Genomic DNA, 25,522 nt, shown 5'->3' on the forward strand with positions numbered 1-25,522 from the left:
TCAGGAACAACTTTGGGATCATAGACACTCCTTTCAAAAGTGGCAGCTACACCTCCTTCACATTGTAGCTTGTGTCTGAAGACAAGTTGACTGTCAGTGGCAATAGGAACATTGGAGCAGGACAAGGCTATTCAGTCCATCCAAAAAGGTGACACCTCAGCTCAGACAATGCATTAAAGGTGTGGGGTTAAAGTCTGTCTGTATTCCAATTCAGTCAGACTAGTTCTATTTCCAACATAGGAAGTTATAAAATAGTACCCGCACAACAATCGCCAGACACGGGTAAATACTCCCAGTCGGGGAACACTTTAGCGGTCAGAGCATTCGGTTTCGGATCTTCAGGTGACCATCCTCCAAGGTGGACTTTGGGATACGCAACAACACGGAGTGGCTGAGCAGAGGCTGATAGCCAAGTTCAGAATCGTTGGGGATAGACTCAACCGGGATCTTGAGTTCATACTGTACAGGTGACCCCACTAGCTATACACCCTCTCATATACACACACTCACACAGACCCTCTCTCATACACACACTCTCTCACATATACACACCCATACAGCCCCCACACTCACACCCACACACACATCCTCCTCCAAGCTTAAACGCCATTACATTTACACACATACTTTAACAAGCATGCACACATACAAACACACTGTCATACACACACACACACACACACACACACACACACACACACACACACACACACACACACACACACACACACACACACACTTATAAGTCTAAGAGGTGAATTTTCATGTAAAGAATTATATTTGCAGATTTATTGTATTTTGCTCAAAAAGTGCACAACCTGTAGGTAGTCAATCCATGTAATGTTTTATAAATTTCCACTTCAGAAATAGAAACAGGAAAGTATCAAGTATGGCTTCTGAACAACTCTACCTATCTATTCTATTGCCTTCAGGGATCTGTGGACATGCTCTTCAAAGTCACTCTGTGTCTTCATTTCTCAGACAGCCATCTTTCCTAATTTTGTCTTTATTAATTTCAGCCCTAAACTTCTTATGTTCCTTTCAGCTTTCTGCAATTCTAAGTGTCATTGGCTTTGTCTTTGACGTTCCTAGTGGCCTAGATTTGAGAGTTGCACTTTTTTTCTAAGTGGAACCCTCCCTATATCCTGTCTGAATACCTCCTCCTGTTCTAGCGTTGTCTTATCTACAATTAGCTGTTTTCATGCCACTCTGAGCAAATCATAGCCCAGCTACAGATCAACCAAAATAAAAGCTCTGAAAGCATTTCAATAATTCCACACCCTTTATAGCTTTAATCTGATTTTATCCCATTTAATATTAGGGTTGTTGAAATTCTGTTTTAAATATTATTATTGCTACCTATTTAACTTTTCTATCTCCTTCTATTACTGTTTGAGGATCTGTATTACTTTCCAAGAAGTGTTAAACCATTTCATTTGATCCTATTTACTGGCAGTTAATTCATGCACATCCCTTCAATATTATTTCACTGAAACTTGTAATCCTAACTTGAGAACTTCCCTTCTTGTTATCAAACCCAATAACACCCTTGATCACATTATGGTTTCTATTGCTCAGAGGTTCATCTTCTGTTAGAATGTTCTGGTTCGTTAGTCATGCTCAATCTGGTACACATTGTTTCTTTAGTGATCTTAAAACATGTTTCAAGATTCCTACCCTCAATGAATTATTAAATTTCATAGCACTTTATTATTTGATTGTCCTCCCAATGTGTGAATAGTATACTCCCCTAACGTAACCCACATTTTAAAACATATTTATTCACAGGATTGGGGGCTGATGGCTAACTCGCATGTGTTGCCCATCGATAATTAACATTGAGAAGATGATGGCAAAATATCTTTATGAACTGCTGAAGTCCATGGTGGGGTGTGAAATGATCATTTAGGGTTGGCAGAGGATTAGTGCAATGTTCGAAGATGTGTTTTTGTTAAGATAATTATTTCTCTAAGTGATTGTACAAAATTAATTAGCCCATTGTCTATTTTGCTGTGGTACCATAAACATTTGTAAGGAGGAATATTTTGTCAATAATCATTTTACTGCTGAAATCCCATTGGTAACATTGTTCAGTACTTAATGCAGCCTGTACTGTTGAGAAGTGTAGCATTCAGAGTAATTTAGTTAGGTGGGAACCAAAATGTTCGTTTCCTTATGTTGGGTTGAGTTGCAGAGATTAAGTTAATGGTAGATCAGGTTTCTCTCTATCCTGTGCATATTTACCCTTGTAATGCATTCATACGCCAAGAAGACTAATAATATTAAAATTATGTCCTACTTTCAAGATTACACCATCAGCACATGTGACTCTCATAACACCCAAGTTCACACTCATTTAAAGATGGACAACAGTCAGTGTTGTGTAATTATGTCTGAGGTTTGAAGTTTACTTTGTTAAATTCTACAAGGATGGTGAGCAGGAGAATGGCAACTTGCATGGAGTCAGGGGGAGTAGGCCATGGAGCGTGGAATAGGATCTGTAACATGGAGGAGTCGAAGAGGGTTACACGGGAGGACAGAGGATAGGGTCAAGAGCAGGACCATAGGTGTGACAGAGGAAAAGTTGTCAACACCAGAGGCTGCAACACAGCAGCACCAACAGGAGAGGCTGGTCAGGATGTAGTCATTTAGAGAAGCCATTACAAAAACAGGATGCAGATGTTAGAAAGGCAATGCCAGAGACTGCTGAGGCTGTCTCCATAAGGTGTCACCGAAATCTGTGGCATTGTGCAGTAAACTTGCTATTATTTTTTTAGATTAGATTAGATTACTTACAGTGTGGAAACAGGCCCTTCGGCCCAACAAGTCCACACCGACCTGCCGAAGCGCAACCCACCCATACCCCCACATTTACCCCTTTACCTAACATTATGGGCAATTTAGCATGGCCAATTAACCTGACCTGCACATCTTTGGACTGTGGGAGGAAACCGGAGCACCCGGAGGAAACCCACGCAGACACTGGGAGAATGTGCAAACTCCACACAGTCAGTTGCCTGAGTCAGGAATTGAACCCAGGTCTCTGGCGCTGTGAGGTAGCAGTGCTAATCACTGTGCCACCGTGCCGCCCACTAGGATTTCACCTCACTGGGATAGCATTGCTAAAAATCAGGCTCCACTAATCCTGGAGTCATCGCAAAAGTTAAAGATTTTAAGAAGTATGCAGAATTCTCCTATTTACTGGACTTGTAGACCCAGGTGAACAAGAAACATGGACCAGGTTTTTGTATTTCACAAGAATGACAATTTATTACAAATAAATATTCCTTATACACACATACAAATAGGCAATCTTCTCTTTGCTTTCACTTGGTTGCAGAAGGCACAGGGTGACTGGTTTGAACTTATAAAATAACGCTGACTTATCAATTAGAAGTCACAGCTTACAGCAACTACAGAAGGAAAAGTCGGTTAGTTTTCTTCAGGCTTCAGTTGGCTGGCACTACAGAGAACAGAAACAACTTGTGAGCCTGTGGAGACCTGATGGCTTCTCCCCATTCACCCACAGCCCCAACATGGGAACTAACCAACAACCATACAAGTTGCTGGCAGGGTAAAGCCCCCAATCTTGACAGTGGGCCACTAGCCCACAAAACTCGAAACGTCGAATTCTCTATTCCTGAGATGCTGCCTGGCCTGCTGTGCTTTGACCAGCAACACATTTGCAGCTGTGATCTCCAGCATCTGCAGACCTCATTTTTTACACAAAATAACCCACTCCAGCTAAATCTCCACAAAACAAACTATCCACCACTGCTTGAGCAAGTCCTTCTGCAAACAACATGCATTCATTTCCAAGGGAAATTTGTGACTCATGACTCATGAGGGCGGCACGGTGGCACAGTGGTTAGCATTGCTGCCTCACAGCGCCTGAGACCCGGGTTCAATTCCCGACTCAGGCGACTAACTGTGTGGAGTTTGCATGTTCTCCCCGTGTCTGCGTGGGTTTTCTCCGGGTGCTCCGGTTTCCTCCCACAGTCCAAAGATGTGCGGGTCAGGTGAATTGGCCATGCTAAATTGCCCGTAGTGTTAGGTAAGGGGTTAATGTAGGGGTATGGGTGGGTTGCGCTTCGGCAGGTCGGTGTGGACTTGTTGGGCCGAAGGGCCTGTTTCCACACTGTAAGTAATCTAAACCCTCACCTCCCAGACGTTTATCAGGTCCCAGCCAAAGCTGACAGCAGGATCCATCAATAAGTACTTGCTCCAAGTGCATGATTGCTCATGCCTCCAATGTACATCACTAACAATTTGAATTTTAAATGGAATTATGAGAAAATTGGTTCCCAACCATAAGACTATAAGCTATAGGAGCAGAATGAGGCCATTTAGTCCACTGAGTTTGCTCTACCATTGAGTCATGGCAAATGTGTTTGTCAACCTCATTTTTCTGCCTTCTCCATGTAAGCTTTGATCCACTTACTAATCAAGAACCTATCTACCTCTGTTTTAAATATATTCAATGACTTAGCCTCCATGGCCTTCTGTGGCTATAAATTCCACAGATTAACCACCCTCTGGCTGAAGAAGTTCCTCCTCATCTCCATTTCAGAGTCATCCTTTCATCCAGAGGCTGTGCTGTCAGTCTTAGTCTCTCCTCCTAGTGGAAATACCTTCTCCTCAACTCTCTATCCAGGCTGCTCAGTATTCTGTAAGCTTCAATGAGATCCCCTCTCAATCTCCATTGAGTATGGCCCCAGCGTTCTCAATCATTCTTAACAAGAGCAGAAGGGCTACGGGGAGAACGCTAGTAAGTGGAGTTGAAATGCCAATCAGCCATGATTGAATGGCGGAGTGGACTCGATGGGCCGAATGGCCTTACTTCCACTCCTATGTCTTATGGTCTTATGGTCTTAAGTGCAGCCTACTTCAGGTTCCACTCTTGGGAAGGCATGAGCACAGATAAACTGCCACCAGTTAATGTTCCTAAACTACAGACAGAAACCAAGCCTTCAAAAATCTGATTTCTAAAAGGAGAATTCTTTAAAAATTATTACATCTCAACAATGCAAGAAAGTTTAGCTTGACCCAAAAAGAATTAAGACTCAAGCTATATAATATCATGTCTTATCTGCTCCCTATTATGTCTGTAATTAAGTTTGGACTTTTTCAAAAGGCGACCAACAAGCTAATATATTGCAAATCTTCCTGTAATCGAATCATTATTTGGGGTTGGGCAGTCTAAATAATGTCAGTAATCTTTTTTAAATTCAACCTCTGGTAATCCAAAACAAGAGGCTATTACAGTGATAAAAGGAAGTAATACAAGAAGAAAACAAGTTAAATTACAAGGAAGTTCTCATTACTTAGTAAGATAAGGTAGATACAATCTGCTAACATCTATGAAGTTACAAAGAGATTGATGTTGAAGACATTTTGGGAGCCCTGAAGTTATCCAGCCCCACTTATGTTTTCCATTCGTCTCATATACATTAAATATTATTTTGAGAAATTAAACCTGCTGTTATGCCTATATGTCACTAGATTTCACTCTTCTCCTATGAAAAATTTCCTCCTATCAACATGCTAAAATATTCAGAATCAGTCAGCAATAGTAACCACGTTGTGATCGACTAAATCTAAGATAGCTACAACAGATAGATGTCTTGAGAGTCAAATGATAGTTATATAAACTTCTGACTGTAACAATTTGAATCTAAAAGGCCTGTTCTGCCAAAAAGCCTGTGAAAATAATGTTTTTCTCTGCGTGAACATGTTTTATTGCTTGGATTGATATCTCCCATTATTGCCATAATTACTCTTAGAGATATCTTGACTGAGTTAACTTTTCACAATTAAACTTGGGAAAATGCAAGGGTTCATCTGTGGCAAGGCATGGCCCCAGACCGCTCATCATTGCCAGCTGCAGTGATGCTTTATCTCTCCAAAAGTGGAAATGTACTTGTAATGCTTGGTGTTGAATTTGAGATGTCAAACTGCCACGATGTAGCCGGAGGTGATTAACAAAAACAGGTGCCTTGCAAGCCCTTGGTTAAAACCGTTCCAACACAGGAAGGAAACAGTTATGTCTTAGATTGTGCGACACAAATAGTCTGTCTTTTAAGATAAATGATACTTTCTGATTTGCACCTGAAGTCGTAAACACTTAGCAGCTAAGTGGTTTTTATATTAAAGAAAATGGAATGAAGGAAAGAATGAGAAGTCTTCCTTAATCAATGAGCTTTTGGGAGTCTTTTAGGCTGAGGACCATCATAGATACTATTGGTTCCTGACATCTGGGTCTCATGCAGTTGTACACAACCTCAAAGTACACTTGCTGGTTTACCTATGCCTGAAAGCCAGGAAGATCCTCAAAAACTAAAGGCAGCACAAGCAACTGGGAAAATTAAGAAGGAATTTAAATGCGGAATTAGGAAGGCTGAAAAGGATCATGAATTGTCTTTAGCAAACAGAGTCAAGGAGAATCCCAAGGCTTTTTATGCATATATTAGAAGAAAGGGGATAGCAAGGGAAAAAGTATGCCCACTCAAGGACAATGGAGGGTAGTTGTGTGTGGAGCCACAGGAAGTGGGAGAGATCTTAAATGAGCATTTTGTACTGGTATTCAAGGAGAAGGACATGAACTGCTGTTGAGGTCAGGGATGTGTGTGAATACTCCAGAGAATGTCAATGTATTGAAGGAGAATGTTTTGGGTGTCCTAAGTTGTAGTAAAGTAGACAAGGCCCCAGGGCTAGACGGATCTATCCCAGGTTACTACAAGAGGCAAGGGAAGCTGGGGCTTCAGCAAATACTTCACCAGCCTGACTGAATTTTTTGAAGAGGTGACAAACATAATTGATGAGGGAAGGGCTGTGAATATGGTTTATGTGGACTTTAGTAAGGTATTTGATAAAGTCTCACATGGCACATTTGTAAAAAAACTAAAATAACATGCAATTTGGGGTGGGCTGGCTAGATAGAGCTCCCTCACCACCGGACACCTGGAGGAAGAACACCTCATCTTCCTCCTCGGAACACTTCAACCCCAGGGCACCAATGTGGATTTCACCAGTTTCCTCATCTCTACTTCCCCATCTCACCCCAGCTTCAATCGTTCAGCTCAACACTGCCCTCATGACCTGTCCTACCTGCCTATCTTCCTTTCCACCTATCCACTCCACCCTCTTCTCTGACCTGTCACCTCCATCCCCACCCCCATTCACCTATTGTACTCTGTGCTACTTTCTCCCACCCCCACCCTCCACACCCCCTCTCATTTATCTCTCCACTCTGCAGGCACCCTGCCTCTATTCCTGATGAAGGGCTTTTGCTTGCTTTCATTGGCCGGGGCAGGGAGTATAAACCATGTTGCAGCTACATAAAACCGTTGTTAGGCCGCATTTGGAGTATTGTGTGCAGTTTTGGATGCAACACTACCAGAAAGACGAGGAAGCTTTGGAGAGAGTGCAAAGCAGGTTCACCAGGATGTTGCCTGGTCTCGAGGGCATTAGCTATGATGTAAGGTTAAAAAGACTAGGATTTTTTCACTAGAAAGATGGCAGCCGAGAGGAGACCTGATAGAGGTCTACAATTTTATGAGAGGCATAGATAGGATGGACAGTCAGAGGTTTTTTCCCAGGGTTGAAGTTTCAATTACAAGGGTGCGCATGTTCAAGGTGAGAGCGTGGAAGTTTAAGGGAGATGTGCGTTGGAAGTTTTTCATGCAGAGAGTGTTAGGAGCTGGAACGTGCTGCCAGAAGATCTGGTTGAAGGAGGAACATTGGTGAAACTTAAGAGGCAACTGGATGGTTACATGAATAGGGAGGGAACAGGAGGATATGGACCAAATAAGGGCAGAAGATTTGTTTTTTGATTTAGTTTGGGCACAATGATCAGCACAGTCTTGGAAGGCTGAACAACTTGTTCCTGTTCTGTACTTCTCTTTCGTTCTTTTGGATTCCTTTTCCATTCTGCAAAATGAGAACCAGCTTTGAACGTGTGCCAGGCAAGATTGACTTCCTTGTCAGAAATGAGCTTAACAAAGCAAGTGCTTCCATACAAACAGCATTGGCTGAAGAACTCAATTTGCCTGTCAATTATAGGCACAACTAAGACTACTGGTAATGAAATACTAGAAACCTTTGGGAATTGCAGACTGAGAAATAGGATGGCATTGTGCCTTATTTTCAGGCATAAAGCAGGCACCTTTGCAAACAATGGGCTAGATGACAGCACTCATTAAGAGCTGAAGTGCATTGCCAAACAGATTGGCTCAGGTTTTCTTTTGTGTAGCCATCAGTTTCATTTTTGCCTCCCCATCATTCCAAGGTACCATAGACTACCCTTCTATTAAATTGCATTAATTTGGCCTCTCACCTCAGCTAGCAACAGTCTGACTGGGAAGGAATTCTGTTTTATCAATGTACAACTATGGGCTGTGTATCATGCACTCAGTTTTCTGGCAGCTATCACAATTCATTTCCACTAGTCCTCTTTTCTCATCAAAGTACAAAGAAAATCTACAGCCCAGGAACAGGCACATTGGCCCTTCAAGCCCGAGCTGATTCAAATCCACTGTCTAAACCTATCACCCATTTCCTAAGGATCTGCATCCCTCTGCTCCCCCCCCAACTCATGCATCTGTCCAGACCCACCTTAAGTGGATTTACTCTACTGACTCTACTACCTCTGCTGGCAACGCATTCCAGGCACCTACCACCCTCTATGTAAAGTACTTTCTACGTATATCCCCCTTAAACTTTTTGCCTCTCACTTTGAAAGTGTGACCTCTCGTTATTGAATCCCTCACCCTGAGAAAAAGATTATCTCTATGCACCCTGTCTATACCCTTCATGATTTTGTCGACCTCAATCAGGTCCCCCCTCTACCTCTTTTTTTTAGTGAAAACAATCCTAAGCTACTCAACCTCTCTTCATAGCTAGCACCTTCTATACCAGGCAACATTCTTGTAAATCTTCTCTGCACCCTCTCCAAAGCATCCACATCCTTTTGGTAATGTGGCAACCAGAACTGTGCACATTATGCTAAATGGGGCCGAAGCAAAGTCTTGTACAATTTAAAATGACCTGCCAGCTCTTATACTCAATACCCTGTCCGATGAAGGCAAGCATACTATCTGCCTTCCTGACTATTCTATCCACCTGTGCAGCCACCTTCAGGGTACAATGGACCTGAACTCCCAGATCTCTCTACTCACCAACTTTTCCCACGGCTCTTCTGTTTACTGTATAGTTCGCTCTAGAATTAGACCTTCCAAAATGCATCCTTCCCCTTTACGGACGGCACGGTGGCTCAGTGTTTAGCACTGCTGCCTCACAGCACCAGGGACCTGGGTTCGATTCCAGCCTCCAGTCTGTATGGAGTTTGCACATTTTCCCCATGTCTGCGTGGATTTTCTCCAAGTGCTCCAGTTTCCTCCCACAATCCAAAGTTGTGCAGGTTATGATGGATTGGCCATACTAAATTGCTCATCGTGTTCATGAGTGTGTAGATGAGATGCATTAGTCAGGGGTAAATGTAGAGTAATAGGATAGTGGAATGGGTCTGGGTGAGTTACTCTTCGGAGGGTTAGTGTGGACCTGTTTCACAACTGTGGGGATTCTATGATGAACTCCATCTGCCACATCTCTGCCCAATTCTCCAGTTTATCTATATTCTTTGACAGTCCCCTATGCTTTATGCTAATCCAATAATCTTCATGTCTTCTGCAAACGTGCTGATCAGACCACCAATGCCCTTTTTCAGATCATTTATGGAAATCACAAACAACACGTGGCTCCAACACTGATCCCTGTTGAACACCTACTGGTCACCTTTCTCCATTTCGATAAACTCCCTTCAACTATTACTCTTTGTCTCCTGTTGGTCAACCAGTTCTTTATGAACCTAGCTAGGACACCCTGCACACCATGTGACTTCACTTTCTCCATTAATTTACCATGGTGAACCTTATCAAATACTTACTAAAGTCTATGTATATGTTGGTAAGGCACAATCTACCCCGCACAAAACCATGTTGCCTAATACTGATATGCCTATTCATTTCCAAATATAAATAGATTTTATCCATCAGTACCTTCTCCAGCAGCTTTCCCACCACTGATGTCAGGCCCATTGATCTGTGGTTACCTAGAATATCCCTACAACCCTTCTTGTACAAAGGGACAACATTAGCAATCCTCTAGTCCTCTGGCACTTCACCTGTGTTTAAGGATGCTACAAAAATATCTGTCAGAGCCCCAGCTATTTCCTCTCCCGCTTCCCTCAGCAACCTGGGATGGATCCCATCTGGACCTTGGTATTTGTCCATCTTAATGTCCTTTAGCCTACATCAGTGAACACTGATGCAAAGCAATCATTGAGAATCTAACCCATTTTCTCAGATTCGACACACAACCTTCCTTCCTTATCCTTTAGAGGAGCAACTCTTTCTCTAGTTACCCTTCTGCTTCTTATATATGAATAGAAGGCCTTGGAATTCTCCTTAAGTTGATGTTTTTGCAGGCTTGACTCCTCTCAGGAACCTGGGCACCAGTGTTACAACATGCCTAACCTGAGAGCAATGCTGCCTTAAGGATTGTCATTGGATAACTGCTATGTTCATATGAACATGTACATCACAACCAGAGATAGGCCACTCAAGCCTGCTCCACCATTCAGTAAGGTCATGGCTGATCAGATTACCTCACATTTGCATTTGGCAGCAATAACCTTTCACTCCTTGCTTATCAGGCCTCTATTCATACCTGCCTTAAGTAGTCATTTATGTTTAGCCTTTAGTGGCAAAAGTTAAAGTGCAGCAGTCAGAAGAAAGAACATACCCTTATGCCACATCTTTCACATTCCCAGGATATCTCAAAGCATTCCACAGCCAGTAGGTTGATTTTCAATCATAGTCATTCATCATTTCATACAGCAAGGTTGCTTATACAAAACATGAGGTGAATGATCAATTATTAATGGTTGAAGGAAAGCTGTTGGGCAAGGCATCAGGAAGACTTCTTGCGCTTGTCAAGTAGTGCAATGGGATTTCTTTTCATCCAAGTTAAATCAATGTACAGGCCTCAGGATGTATTAATGCAAATATAGCACCTCTATACAGGATTGAAGTCTCAGCCTACATAATGTACAGACAACCAGAGGCATGGTTTGACTGAAGTTGCTACGTTAAGCTGACATAGCTACTGCGATTTGTTAATACTCCCTTCATATTGGTATCCTTGATTTCAGATCTAATGAAGATGAAAGCATTGAACCTTACCAGAAAGCATAATGTTCAACAACCAAATATCTTCTATTACCTTCCTCATCTGATGTTGAATGAAAACAGCCTTCAACCAAAAGTAATGATAGGACAGGGCAGGACTGGAGGTAAGAAACAATCAAAAACATCTAAAACTGTTGCCTCAAATTCCTGAATTTAAACAAAGTACTCCCTTTAACGTGTTATATGAACGGTTACCTTAAATGGTTTTGTTTAAAGGTTCCACAGTATATTTCTCAAATCTTCTTGTAATACTTAACAACTGAGCAGCATTTGAAAACTGCCTCTCTTTTCTCAATAAATTTTAAAAGCAAGTTCTCTATCTTCATTCTATACATTCAAGTTTTTATTGCTACTTCCACCTAGACCAGGATAATCAAAACCTTGAACTTTTTTGAATGGCAGAAAGTGTAATTGCAATAAAGGAAACAAATAAAACCAAACATTTCCACACAGACAGTGCCTTTCCTGACGTCAGGTCATCCCAGAGCAATTTACATCCAATTAAGGCAGTGTAACCACTGTTGTAGGTAACACACCAATGAAATGAATTTTCAATATTTAGTTGGATGATAAATATCGTACAGTACTTGACTCAAGAGGTGGGGGTGGTGGGGGCAACGTCCTTACTCTTCTCCAAAATAGTGAGTTTATATCATGTACTTAACCCCTCAATCAAAGAATGGCACCTTGGCAGTGCAGCACCCTGCTATGTACTGCAACTAAAATGTCTCCCATGATTTTATTTTCATCTCCCTCAAGTTGGACTTGAATCCCTAACCATTGCACCCAAGGGCAGGAGTGCTGTCACTGAGTCACATTATACTGAGGTTGTCTTTCTTCAGGCCAAAGTAAGCACACAAATACAGCCAATTTGGGAAAGAAGCCCTTGGGGATTTCTTTCTCTGAACATCAATAGCCATGTTATAGAGGTGTATCTTTTCTTTTTGGCTGTGTCTATTTAGTTGAGTTTCATGGAGGCTTTTCACCATGAGACCCAATGAGATCTCTCGACATATTTTACCAAGCTCACCTCATTAACTACCTACCTCATTCCTATGGCTCATTCTTATGGGGTTCTAGTTCCACCGCACCACTCAGAAAAAATCCTGTCTAATCAGATAGCCTCTGAAAACTAGCATCTTTGGCACCTGCGCCACATTTCGAAAGCCTGATGTGCACCCGGACGAGCACTGGCATTCTGAAGTTGCCCTGCTCGGGGACTGTCTGTCATTCCAAAGATGTCGAAGAAGGGGAAATGTTGCAGGGATCTGGTGGATGGACTGGTGCAGAAGAATGGTGTCTGTTTCTGGGAGGACTGACTGGTAGAGGAGACTCACATCATCTGCCCCTGGCAGCCTTGTTATATTCATGGCCTGGGTCAATGCAGTCTCCATGGTTCAGAGAAATGTACAGCAGTGCAGCAGGAAAGTTGGTGATCTTTTCCACTCTGCCAGGATAAGTATCACTGACCTGTCTGTGCTACCTCACTCACCTTGTCTCAGCCACTGCTCCTACCTCCCCCACCAAGCTTGTCCACTCCCACTATTGCCTTTAACATCTTCCCTCACTCTCTTTTGACCTCCCTCAATCTCCTTCACCACTGACTGTGCTTTTGTCCTCTCTGCTGCCTACTCACTTTTCTGGGACGCCCCAACACCTTTTGTGCACCTCCACCAACACTAACAGTTGTGCCACTCACTTTCATCTCATTCAAACCACTCATTTCACTAATTCCTGGAGAAAACAGAGTTGAATAGGGCAAAAGAGCCAGGATCGTTGGATGGTTGTCTAACATGAGGCTCCTCACCCTGATGGAGTGTGTCTTTTCCTTTGTATCCAAGGACATACAGGCCCAACACCCTCAGGGTCTGCTGGAGAGGTGCACCATTGCTTCATCCATTGGTCCTCAGGACTGAAGGCATGGCAAGTGACAGAGGGACAGGAAACTTGGCTCTCGCTCTAGATATCCCTTCTTCAGAAAGAGAAAGGGCAATGCGAGTGGCTCCAGCTGCAGGAGGAACCAACATGTCCCTCAGAAGTCTCCTCTCAGGACTCTCCAGAGGTGGCCAGGCACTCTATCTTCATTTTCTGCAGCCCCTCCCTGAGCCTTAGAAGTTCAATCTGATGAGGGTCTGCTCAGCATAGCCTGAGATGTCCATCAGCTCTCGTAATTCTCATGCCAAACAGCCAGGGCCAACAGGCTCCACTGCTGAACAGGCTTCCTCTGTGCCACCTGTGGAACCAGAGACAGTATTAAGACACAGTGGGAGGGAAAGAAAGAGAAAAAACTTTCAAGGGTACTTTGGTGACACTGTCCACTATATACAAAGTATCACGTTTGCCTAAGTTTTGTTGGTTTGGCAATATACCTGTTTCAACCTCTGTGTAGCCAGAGCATAACCATGCCAGGATGCTGCCTAATGCCATGTCCATACAGAATATACCATTGATCGATGTCTATGTTGAGAGCTTATTGTACCATGTGGAAGAAAGATGAACAAGGGTAATCGTTCTGTTGGCACCATTGCCCTTCCTGACCAAGTGTTCCTATTCTTTCCTTGGCCTCTCTGTGTAAAAATACTGATGTGAATGAACTAGCCAGTAATGTCTAGGGCAGGGATCCAGTGCGTTAGGATCATCAAGGATTCGGGGGTCAGCAGGTATAGGCTCAGCATGGTTCTGTGTGTAGTACTCTCGCTGTCTAAAATACCTCATGTCATGGAGTTTGGCAACCTCCTCCATCATTATCCTCCCACTCTGGGTGTGGTCACAATTATGTGCTTCATATTGTGTAATTCCAGTTTCTAATTGTGATAGAAGGCTAGAGTGAACTTACTTCGGGCAGTGGTTCCCAGTCTCTGCCTCTATTCATGTGTGAGACCCCATGTATCCAGATACCCTTCTGAAAAGCCTTTACTGGGAAACCTGCCCCTCCCCCCCAGAAACTGGCACTAACATAAACAATAGCAAATTAGTAGGTGAAGTCAGAGTAACGACGAAAGTAATGAAGTCTAAATCAGGGTTACATTGCATGCAATGTATTCAGTTTTGATCCTCCTACTTGAGAACAGATGTAATTGTATTGAAGGCAGTTCAGAGGAAGTTCACTATATTGATTCCAGAGATGTGGGGCTTGTTTTATGAGAGGAGATTAAGCAGTTCATGTCTGTACTCTCTAGAGTTTAGAAGACTGAGAAGAGATCTAATTGAGATATATAAGATGCTAAAAGGAATTGACAAAGTAGACATAGAAAGGATGTTTCCCTTTACGGGGCAATTTAGAACAAGAGGTCATAGTTTTAAGATAAAAGGTAGCAGATTTAAAACAGAGAAATGGAGAAATTACTTCTCACAAAGGATCATGAATCTCAGGTATTCACTACCTCACAGTGTGGTCAATGCTTGAGGAGTAAGGAAGGCAAATGCAGTGTTGATATTTATTTCAAGAGGACTAGAATATAAAAGCAGGAATATACTTCTGAGGCTTTATAAGGCTCAGTCAGCCTATGTTTAGAATACTGTGAGCAACTTTGGGCGCTATATGTCAGGAAGGATACATAGACCTTGGAATGGGTCCAAAGCAGGTTCACGCGAGTGATCCTTGGAATGAAAGGCTTAACAAACAAGGAATGTTTGAGGACTCTGAGTCTATACTCAATGGAGTTTAGAAGGATGAGGGGGGAATCTATTTGAAACTTACAGAATACTGAAAGGCCTGGGTAGAGTGGACATTGATAAGATGTTTTCATTAACAGGAGAGACAAGGACCCAAGGGCACAGCTGTAGGATAAAGGCAAGACCCTTGTTAGTGACAAATAGAGAGAGAGAGAGAGAGAGCAGTAAAACTTTATTAATAGGGGCAGAGAGTACAAGGTTAAAAAGGTGATGTTGAACTTATAGAAAATACTTATTATACCTAAGCTTGAGTATTGTGTACAGTTCTGGGTGCCAGATTATAGGAAGGATGTGAATGCAGAAACAGATTACAAGAATAGTTCCAGGGGTGAGGAACTTCAGTTATGAGGATAGATTGAACAAGTTGGGACTATTCTGCTTGGGGAGAACAAGACTAAGAGATCTGTAAATATTTTCAAAATCCTGAATGAGCAGTATAGAGTATATAGGAATAATTGTTCCTGTTCATAAAAGGAACATAGAGTCATAGAGTTTGGTCCAACTCGTCCATGCCGACCAGATATCCTAATCTAATCTAGTCCCATTTGCCAGCACTTGGCCCATATCCCTCTAAACCTTTCCTATTCATATACCCATCAAAATATCTTTTAAATGGTGCACCAGCCTCCACCATTTCCTCTGGCAGCTCATTCCATACACACACCGTCCTCTGTGTGAAAACATTGGCCCTTAGATACCTTTTATATCTTTCCCCTCTCAACCTAAACCTATGCCCCCCAGTTCTGGACTCTCCCACCCCAGGGAACAAGAACAGGAGGGCATAGATTTAAAGTCTGCAAAAGTAGCCAGGGTGAACTCAGGAAAAGCTTTTTTATTCAGCAAGGAGATAGGTTATGCAATGTACAATCTGGGAATTGTGATGGAGGCAAGTTCATTTGAGGCATTCAAGGGAGCATTATATGGTTATTAGATATAAATATTGTCCAAGGGTACGGGGAGAAAGCAGGAGATAGGCAGGCACTCGTAGCTTATGTAGGCACAATGGGCTAAATGGTCTTATTCTGCACCTTAACATTTCTGTGGCTCTGTGATGAATTCCCTCTTGACTGACCACCAGGCAAGCTACTTAATTGTCTGATTGTGCTAATAGTGTGCATGGCTGAGCAAAGCATGGCTGGGATGCTGTGAGGGTGCAGTTAAGTGCTGAGTGAGTGAGTGCTAAGAGAGTATGTGAGCAGCCCTGAGATGCAGCCTGCTCTAATCCATGAGCTAAGTGTCTAGCCCTTTCTGCAGAGTGTCTTTCCAGCAGCTTTTTAACTCCAATTGCTCGTGTTTCCTGAAATGTGGGTCTCAACCTCCTAAATGTCCTGCAACTGAATCAGAGAATTGCCAAAAGGTTTGGTGATCATTGGATGCCAATGTCTATGGACAAGAGCAGCTGCTGCTCTTGAATCATTTCCTGGGATGCTAATGCAACATGGAGGCTCTTTGCAGCTAGCAGCAAGCTGAAGCCACCAAGTACCCGCTCTGACTTCCAGATCAAGAATTCTTGCCATCTAGTTTGCTTTATCTTGCTAGTAGGTAGGAGGCTGCATATTAAAGATATGAGATCTGCAGTTCATGAGATCTTAACCCCCCACCTTAATAGGCAAACCGAATCTCATCTCAAAGCCCAGAATGTAGTTTAAAGTGCAGAGAGTTGGTCTCAACCTCAAAATAGGCCTTGCTGAAATTCTCACATGATTCTGCGACACCTCTCACAATAGCCAATGTCATGGTGGCCCCGATAAGGTGAGATGTGAGCATACCCAAGCTCTTCTTTCTTGTGCACTCCCTTGCTAGCAGCTAAAGTGACTCAATATCAGGAGGTTTCAATCTGCTGAGCTGTGTTGATATCCAATGGTTCACTACTGCAATGTTAATGGACACACACACACACCCTTCACGTGACTGATCTTAAACCTTATACTCAAGTCCTCCTTCTGCTCCATACCCTTTATCCTGCAGAGTATGAGCATGTTTGCCATTGCCCCAAGACAGAAAATTTTCCATTTATTTGTATCACAACTTTCTCAGCTTGTAACAATTATGAAACATCTCTAAAGTGTCCTTACTATCATAGTGCAAGGACATTGCACCACATCAGGGAAGGATTAAGTACCTGGACATTTTGTTCCAGTGATAGTCACGCCTTTAAAATTAGGTCATTTTAAATTGGTCTGTGATCAGACACTGAAAGGTCAGACCATCGATGAAATAGATATGAGAACCCAGACTTCCAGTTAAAGAGCCTCAGCCCCTGAAATGGTCCAACAGTTTGAGATTCTTGTTAGCTGTGCAGATGAGTCTGGGGACTTGCAGGGAGAATGAGTAACTGACCACAGCATCTTGGTACAGGGAGGAACCCCCAGGGCGGATGTTGGAATGAGTCAGTTGAGTGGATGTTGTAATTCAGGGGATACAGGATTGGGGAGATAGGCCTTTAATTCAAAGAAAGGAACCATCGTGTCAAATCCCTCCCCATCCCTATATACACGCACACACACATATGCACACACACACACACACACGTGTGGATGCACAGGTGCCTTTATTCAAAGTTGAGATTTTTTAAAAAAATCTATACAAGACCGTAGTCCAACCATAGCTGGAATATTGTGAAAAGTTTTGGACCCCAAATCTAAGTAAAGATCTTTTGGCATTGGGGGGAGTCCAGAGGAGGTTCACTAAGCTGATATCAGAAATGGAGGGGTCTGCATTATGAGGAGAAGTTGAGTAGGTTGGGTCTGTACTCATTGGAATATCGAAGAATGAGGGACAGCCTTACTGAAACATTTGAGACTCTTAGGAGACTTGACAGGGTACATGCAGAAAGGTTGTTTCCCTTTGTGGGAGATTTGAGAAACAGAGGGTATAATCCAAAATAGGGGGTTGCCCGTTTAAAGCAGAAATAAGGAGGGGTTTCTTCTCCCAGAGCATAGTGAAGCTGTTACAATCATTACCACAGATGGCTATAAAGATTGCATTGTTAAGTATATTCAAGATAGTGATAGTCAGATTTTTAACCAATAAAGGAATCAAACGGAAAAAGCAGGAAAGTGGAGTTCAACATGACCAAATCAGCCATGATCTCACTGAATGGTGGAGCCGGTATCCCAACACCAAGTCACCCTTAATTAACATGTGCAGAGTTCTTAACACTGATACATCTCCCTCAGAGCCAGTACTTATAGCGAACAGACCTTCTGACATTTCTGTTTGTATCAGTCTGCCTAGGACTGCCTTATTGAACCAGATTAACAGTAACAATCAGGCAACTCAGACAGTGAGGTTAACCTAGCTAACCTACTTACAATCTCTGCAGACTCAGTGGACGAAATGGCCTTTCTCTACTCCTACAACTTATGGCCTTTAAACATGGCAGCCTTGAGTGCACACTCTTGCATTTGTCCTTCTTATTGGACAACCATTCATTCTCCCATCAATCAGACTCAAAATGACAATTTAATTGTTTCTTCTTTAGTTATGCATCAGCTCCTTGCTGATAAATAATTAACTTGATAGGAAACATAGAAAGTGTGTCTTAACTTCAGAAAACCTAAGAAAGCTGCTTGGCTTGCCATCTGAAATGATCCATTCCTTGTTTGATAACGCTCATGTCAGAAAAAAACGATGATGTAAATGGAAGAAAGAGCATGTTATAGATTGTAGAGTTGGCTAGTTGAATATAGTTTTAAAAGTTGCTTTGATTTTATTTTATTCCCACATCATTATGTTCACTTAGTGAGTGGAACACACAGTGCAGTAAGTACAGTACTAATCATGAAGGCCAAGAAGAACGTGACAGTGTATTCAAACTTTCAATGAACCTCAATAACACAGTTACAGCAGAAACAGGCCATTCAGTCCCTCAAACTTATTCCACTATTCAATTAAGTCATTATCAGATCAGTGGCGATCACATTTATTTTCATTAAATCTAAATCTTGCAACACCTTAAAATATCTATTCAGCTCAATCATAGTTGGAAGTCACAGTCATAAAACTTTATAGGATGAAACGAGCCCTTCAGCCCATTCTGTCCATGCTGCTTGAGTACAAGGTCTAGAATTCCATCAGTTCTCCTGTTGAAAGGAACACCTCCTCATTAACTTCTTTTACACTGGATTTAGTGAGATTTAAGTGCCAGTTTTGATACAGTATGGAGTCTGCTGAGCAAACTTGAAGCTTCAGACAGCTGAACAAGTTCCCTGTTCATAAAAATAGCATGTCAACCTCCATGATGGAGTGCAAACAGTTAGCCCAGGATTACAATTCTTCATCATTACTCATTAATCCCAAGTGGAAGGAGTGTATAAAACCTTGATTATAATTCAGAATACCCAATGAGAATGAGAAAGGGTTGAGTAAATTGTGAATTTACACACTGTTCAATTTTACTTTCATTTAAAGCCAACAGGGTATAAATTTTGCCAATGTGAGAAATGGGCTCTAAGCCCCACGGCTTAGGTTAAAACCAAGACATATGGATGCCCTCAGCAGGCAAGAAATTGGTGGTGGTGGCAGGGACACTGAAAATGAAATCAGCGCTGATTCTTTATCCTGGGATAGAGACTGTATCCTGACAGGTAAAACATTTGCTGACCATTAATATCTTTACTGTGAGAAAGATGTTAAAGCAACAGAAGTTTTGCCTTAAGAGAGCTGAAGTGCATTGTAAGGCATTTTAGCCACCAAGTGTTCCAAACAGGTGAGGGGTGGGATTCAGTTCCCCTCTTTTTAACTTTCTGTTGATCAGTCACAACAAATTTATAACGCAGTTAGCTGGGAAATGCCAGAGCCAATTACCATGCTTTACGTGAGTGAAAGATAAAGGAATGTTTTTACCCACTGACCTGAAGAAGAATAAAAATATGACATGAAACACATACACAAAGACAGGTAATGAATTTAAAAAGAAGGGGTGGGAAGTTATTTCAAAGGAATAGAAAAGCAGATGCAGTTGAAAGTTGTTAGGACCTTTGAGTTGAGAGTGTGAAACCTGAGTCCCCAGCTATTTAGCTGCTGTTGCCTTTCCTCATTTGTCGTGAAATACAAAGAAGTGAATGGTCATTTTCCCAATTTGCTTTTTTTTCCCTGGGTCAGTGTACTTTATTAGTTATTCAAATTGAGGGCAGATAGGTGACAGATTAATGTAAATGTCCTGAGCCATCAGTTTCAAGAGCTTTCCCCATCCTAAAGAAAAATCCCAACAACTTACTTCACCTATCTTGAATGTAGGATCAGCCATTTTCTGTAGTTACTGTGCAGTTGTCTTTCAATCTGGCATGTCAAAATTCTAGCGTTGTTTCAGTGCATGTATCTTCCAGGCTCTGCTTCTGACAAACTTACTTCATCCTACCCTTCAAGTTCCCTGTTTTGTGGGAAAATGTCTGCTGATGTGCTCAAAATGTTCTCTGTGAGCATGTGCATACAGTACCCCTGCCAGTGATGTCATTCTGTCCCATTCACTCAGATTTGTTGTGCTCTTTTGTGCACCTCCATGTTTTTACTGGCAGAGTGTTTGACAAAGGGTGCGCATAGACAACTTTCCACATGGATGATGTGAACCTTTCAGAGGTGTCAGGTGACACAAACTGTGTTGCTGTTCTGTGGCCTCTAAGACCCTCAGCCTGCACCATCCCATTCAAATCAATTCCTGAACTATTAATGTCTCCACTTTCACCCAGCCAGAGTTAGCATGATCCATTTGAATCTCTCCCTTCCGGAGCTCCCAGTCACTTCCCATTCATAATGGTCCCAATTTACCATTATAATTGCCACCATACTATCACCAATCCCTCCCCCAACAACCCAGGACAATGAAGACTATCCCTAGACTAGAGTTGCCCACCTACTAGGGCTAGAAAGTTGCTTCATGATAATCTCCTTAAACATTATTGATCAAGCCCCAAGACTGACAATAGCCCATCTCCCAGAGAGATTTTGTAAGATAGTCCTGCCTGACTGTGGCCCAGCCCTAGATTGATATCTCAACAACATGCTATCTGTAATGTCTGGACTGGCTGCACTTGACCTACAGGACTGATTGTGGCCAATTCTCAATTTGCAAAGACCTAGATTCCCAGATTCTGGTAGGTCCAAGCATCTGATTGACCATGGCTAATCCCTCTGGACTGGCAAAGGACAAGCTCTTTGACTGGCAGTACTTGTGACGATGAATGTAATTGCCCTTTACCCCACAAGGGACTGTTTGCCTTTGACTTTCACATGCCTGAAACACATTTGGTGTCTGACTGGAAGATTGACGGTTCAGTACTCCCCACCATCACAAGCTGCCTATCTTTCCCTCTGCACTAAAAACCAGCAAAAAATGCAGAGTAACTGGCAGCTTGTAACTAAACAGTAAAGACTCTGTGTGCCAAGAAAATAATGTGAGCCACATAGAAGTTGCAGCCTTTGAGTTGTATTGACTGTAATGAGGGCAGTCAGGTGGCCCTTATAAAATGGGAATACCCTGATTAGGACTGTAAATCTGTTCTAATCAGGGAGCCCTGGCTGACAGCAGAACAGGAATGTCAGACATTGTATGCATTCTGAGAGCTGGCTCTGAGTGTGCTGAATCAAAGTCAAGGACTCTCCACGTGTAAATAAAGGGTGACTCGGCGACAGGATACCAGCCTCAGTGGAGTTATTTCATAAATCACTGCTGAAGTCAGTGAACATGCATGAAGAAAGCAATGTGGAGTATACAGAGATGGCAGCCTTCCATTGGGAGATAAAGTGAGTTTGTGCTAAGAAAGCAAGCTAAGAGCCAAAGGTTGCAGGTTGTGCAGATGCATGAAGTACATTTGTCCCTCCATATAAACAATCTGATGGAAGCATGCAAGTCAAAGGAGTCCGTGAGCTCCAAACTAAAGTTTTGAAGGGTTGAAGTGGTATGTGAGTTGGTCTAAGAGCTGGCAGGCTGGTGGTTTTCTGAAACTGACATGTGGGCAAAGGGTTGAGGAGGATACTGGTCATGTTGCTGGCCATGAAAAAAACAGTTAGTGATATTCCAAATTACTTGTTTCTTAAGTTGGAAGCACGAGAAAACAAAAAAGATTAATGGTAAATTCCTGCCCAACACTGGCGTGGATGGATGGAAAATCTCCAATCTGCAGACACACTGCTGGAAAGGTAAGCAAAGGGCCATCTGATTTATGTAATCACATTTTAAAAGCTTGATATTTAATAAGCAATTTCATTCTCCATTAGGAGACAGCACATCCCATGACAGTACATATTGAAAAGACAGATCTAAGACTGCAAACTACTACATGTTTTAACTGGAAGCACAAAGTTGGAAAGTCCTGACCAATATTTATCCCTCAATCTCTACCCATTTCACTTTGAAGCTGTAAAGTAAATGAAGTAATGCTGCCAATGCAGGCCCAGAAATCTATCCATCATCTCTAAGAAGCCAATAGAAATATAACTGCTAGAGAAAGAGGCTCCTTCATGCAGACTGAAGGATTAACTGTATCAATGCTGCTGAGCATCTGCATAAGGAGCCATGTCTAAAAGGGGTCATGAAATAATTTTAGCGAGCAGAATTAAGGAGAATCCAAAGGCCTCTTATTTATATATGATGGCAGTTATCTAATGACAATCCTTGTGGCAGCATTGCTCACAGGTTAGGCATGTTGTAACATTCATGCCCAGGTTCCTGAAAGGAGTCAAGCCTCCAAAACAACATCTTAAGGAGAATCCCAAGGCCTTCTATTCATATATAAGAAGCAAGAGGGTAACTAGAGAAAGGGTTGCTCCTCTTAAGGATAAGGAAGGAAGGTTGTTTGTCGAACCTGAGAAAATGGGTGAGATTCTCAATAAGTACCTTGCAACAATTTTCACTGAAGAGAGAGATATGATGAATGTTGAGATTAGAGATAGAAATTTGTTTACTCTGGATCATGTTGACATGAGGAGGGAGGATGTGTTGGGTAGGCTAAAGGATATTTAGGTGGACAAATCCTCAGGACCGGATGGGATCTATCCCAGATTGCTGAGAGAGGTGAGAGAGGAAATAGCTGGGGTCCTGACAGATATCTTTGTAGCATCCTTAAACACAGGTGAAGTGCTGGAGGACTGGAAAGTTGCTTATGTTGTCCCCCTGTCCAAGATGGGTAGTAGGGATATTCCAGGTAACTGCAGACTAATGAGCTTGACATCAGTGGTGGGAAAGCTGCTGGAGAAGGCACTGAGGGATAAAACCTGTTTTTATTTAGAAAAGAATGGGCTTATCAGTGATAGGTAACATGGTTTTGTGCAGGAGGATCACGTCTTACCAACTTAGTAGAGTTATTTGAGGAAGTGACCAAGTTGATAGATGAAGGAAAGGCTGTTGATGTCATATGCATGGACTTTTATAAGGCACTTGATAGGATTCCCCATGGTAAACTAATGGAGAAAGGGAAGTCACATGTTGTGCATGGTGTTCTAGCTAAGTGGATAAAGGAGTGGTTGAGCAACAGGAGACATGGAGTAGTAGTTCAAGGGAGTTTCTTGAAATGGAGAAAGGTGACCAGTGCTGTTCCACAGGGGTCAGTGCTGGGGCCACTGTTGTTTGTGATATGATGATCCGGAAGAGGGCACTGTTGGTCTGATCAGCAAGTTTGCAGATGACACGAAGATTGATGGAGGAGCAGAAAGCATAGGGGACTGTCAAAGAGTACTGGACGATAGAGATAGACTGGAGAGTTGGATGAAGAAGTGGCAGATGGAGTTCAATCCAGGCAAATGTGAGGTGATGCATTTTGGGAATTCTCGTTCTCGAGTGAACTATACAGTAAACGGAAGAGCCTTGGGAAAAGTTGATGAGCAGAGGGATCTGGGAATTCAGGTCCATTGTACCCTGAAGATGACTGCACATGTTGGATAGAGTGGTCAAGAAGATGTATGGTATTCTTGCCTTTATCGGACAGGGCTATTGAGTTTAAGAGCTGCAGGTCACGTTAACATTGTAGAAGACTTTGCTTTGGCCACATTTAGAATACAGTGTACAGTTCTGGTCGCCACATTACCAAAAGGATGTGGACGCTTTGGAGAGGGTGCAGAGAAGGTTTATGAGGATGTTGTCTGTTATGAAAGGTGCTAGCTATGAAGAGAGGTTGAGTTGGTTAGGATTGTTTTCATTAGAAAAAAGGAGATTGAGGTCTACAAAATCATGAAGGATATAGACAGGGTGGATAGAGCTAAGCTTTTCCCAGGGTGAGGGATTCAATAACAAGAGGTTGCATGTTCAAGATGAGAGGAGAAAAGTTTAAGGGAAATACATGCAGAAAGTACTTCACACAGAGAGTGGTAGGTGCATGGAACACGTTGCCAGCAGAGGTGGCAGAGGCAGGCACAGTAGATTCATTTAAGGTGCATCTGGACAGATGCATGAGTCGGTGAGGATCAGAGGGATACAGATCCTTTGGAAATGGGCGATAGGTTTAGACAGTGGATTTGGATCGGCTCAGACTTGGAGGTCCGAAGGGACGTTTCCTTGGGCTGTAAATTTTCTTTGTTCTTTGTTTATCTAATCATATGGGACTGGAACTGGGAATGGAAAAAGACACTAGTGAAGACTTATTTTTCTATGCATATATATGTGCTAGTTTGTACTAGTCTTGTGTCCAGTTTTCATCTGTACCAAGCTCCCAGAAACTACAAGAGATACTTATACATAGTGGCAAGATGTGACCAGACCAAGAAAAAGTGTTGAATGACAGGGAGAAGCCTTAGGAGAATCCCAGCTGTGGAGAGCAGTGGGTAAAAGGTTTCAAGGCCAGTCCAGCAATCAGACTGGGGAGAGGTAAACCAGGAGGATAGCCCAGGAACTAACATGGACAGAACTGGAGAAACATCAGATCAGGGTGTGCAACAACCTCCACGCTACTTCGCCCTTGAGCCCCGCCCCTCCAACCGCCACCAAGACAGAACCCCACTGGTTCTCACCTACCACTCCACCAACCTCCATATACAGCGTATCATCCGCCATCATTTCCTCCACCTCCAAACGGACCCCACCACCAGGGATATATTTCCCTCCCCTCCCCTATCAGCGTTCCGAAAAGACCACTCTCTCCGTGACTCCCTTGTCAGGTCCATACCCCCCACCAACCCAACCTCCACTCCCGGCACCTTCCCCTACAACTGCAAGAAATGCAAAACTTGCGCCCACACCTCCTCCCTTACTTCTCTCCAAGGCCCCCAGGGATCCTTCCATATCTGCCACAAATTCACCTGCACCTCCACACACATCATCTATTGCATCCACTGCACCCGATGTGGCCTCCTCTATATTGGGGAGACAGGCTGCCTACTTGCGGAACGTTTCAGAGAACACCTCTGGGACACCCGGACCAACCAACCCAACCACCCCGTGGCTCAACACTTTAACTCCCCCTCCGACTCCACCAAGGACATGCAGGTCCTTGGACTCCTCCATCGCCAGACCATAACAACACGATGGTTGGAGGAAGAGCGCCTCATCTTCCGCCTGGGAACCCTCCAACCACAAGGGATGAACTTAGATTTCTCCAGTTTCCTCATTTCCCCTCCCCCCACCTTGTCTCAGTCAAATCCCTCGAACTCAGCACCACCCTCCTAACCTG

At 42.9% G+C, this 25,522-nt stretch overlaps 1 protein-coding gene across 1 annotated transcript in view; it reads left to right on the top strand.

The window, feature by feature from the left end:
* Positions 1–25,522, top strand: part of LOC132833376 (alpha-1,3-mannosyl-glycoprotein 4-beta-N-acetylglucosaminyltransferase B-like) — a 244,518-nt gene that overhangs the window by 103,287 nt on the left and 115,709 nt on the right. The window contains exon 3 of the mRNA XM_060851600.1: positions 11,210–11,350. Coding sequence (XP_060707583.1) covers positions 11,210–11,350 — 141 coding nt within the window. The remainder of the gene's footprint in view (positions 1–11,209; positions 11,351–25,522) is intronic.

The sequence above is a fragment of the Hemiscyllium ocellatum genome, chromosome 36 (assembly GCF_020745735.1).
Source record: "Hemiscyllium ocellatum isolate sHemOce1 chromosome 36, sHemOce1.pat.X.cur, whole genome shotgun sequence".
NCBI classification, from domain to species: Eukaryota; Metazoa; Chordata; class Chondrichthyes; order Orectolobiformes; family Hemiscylliidae; genus Hemiscyllium; species Hemiscyllium ocellatum.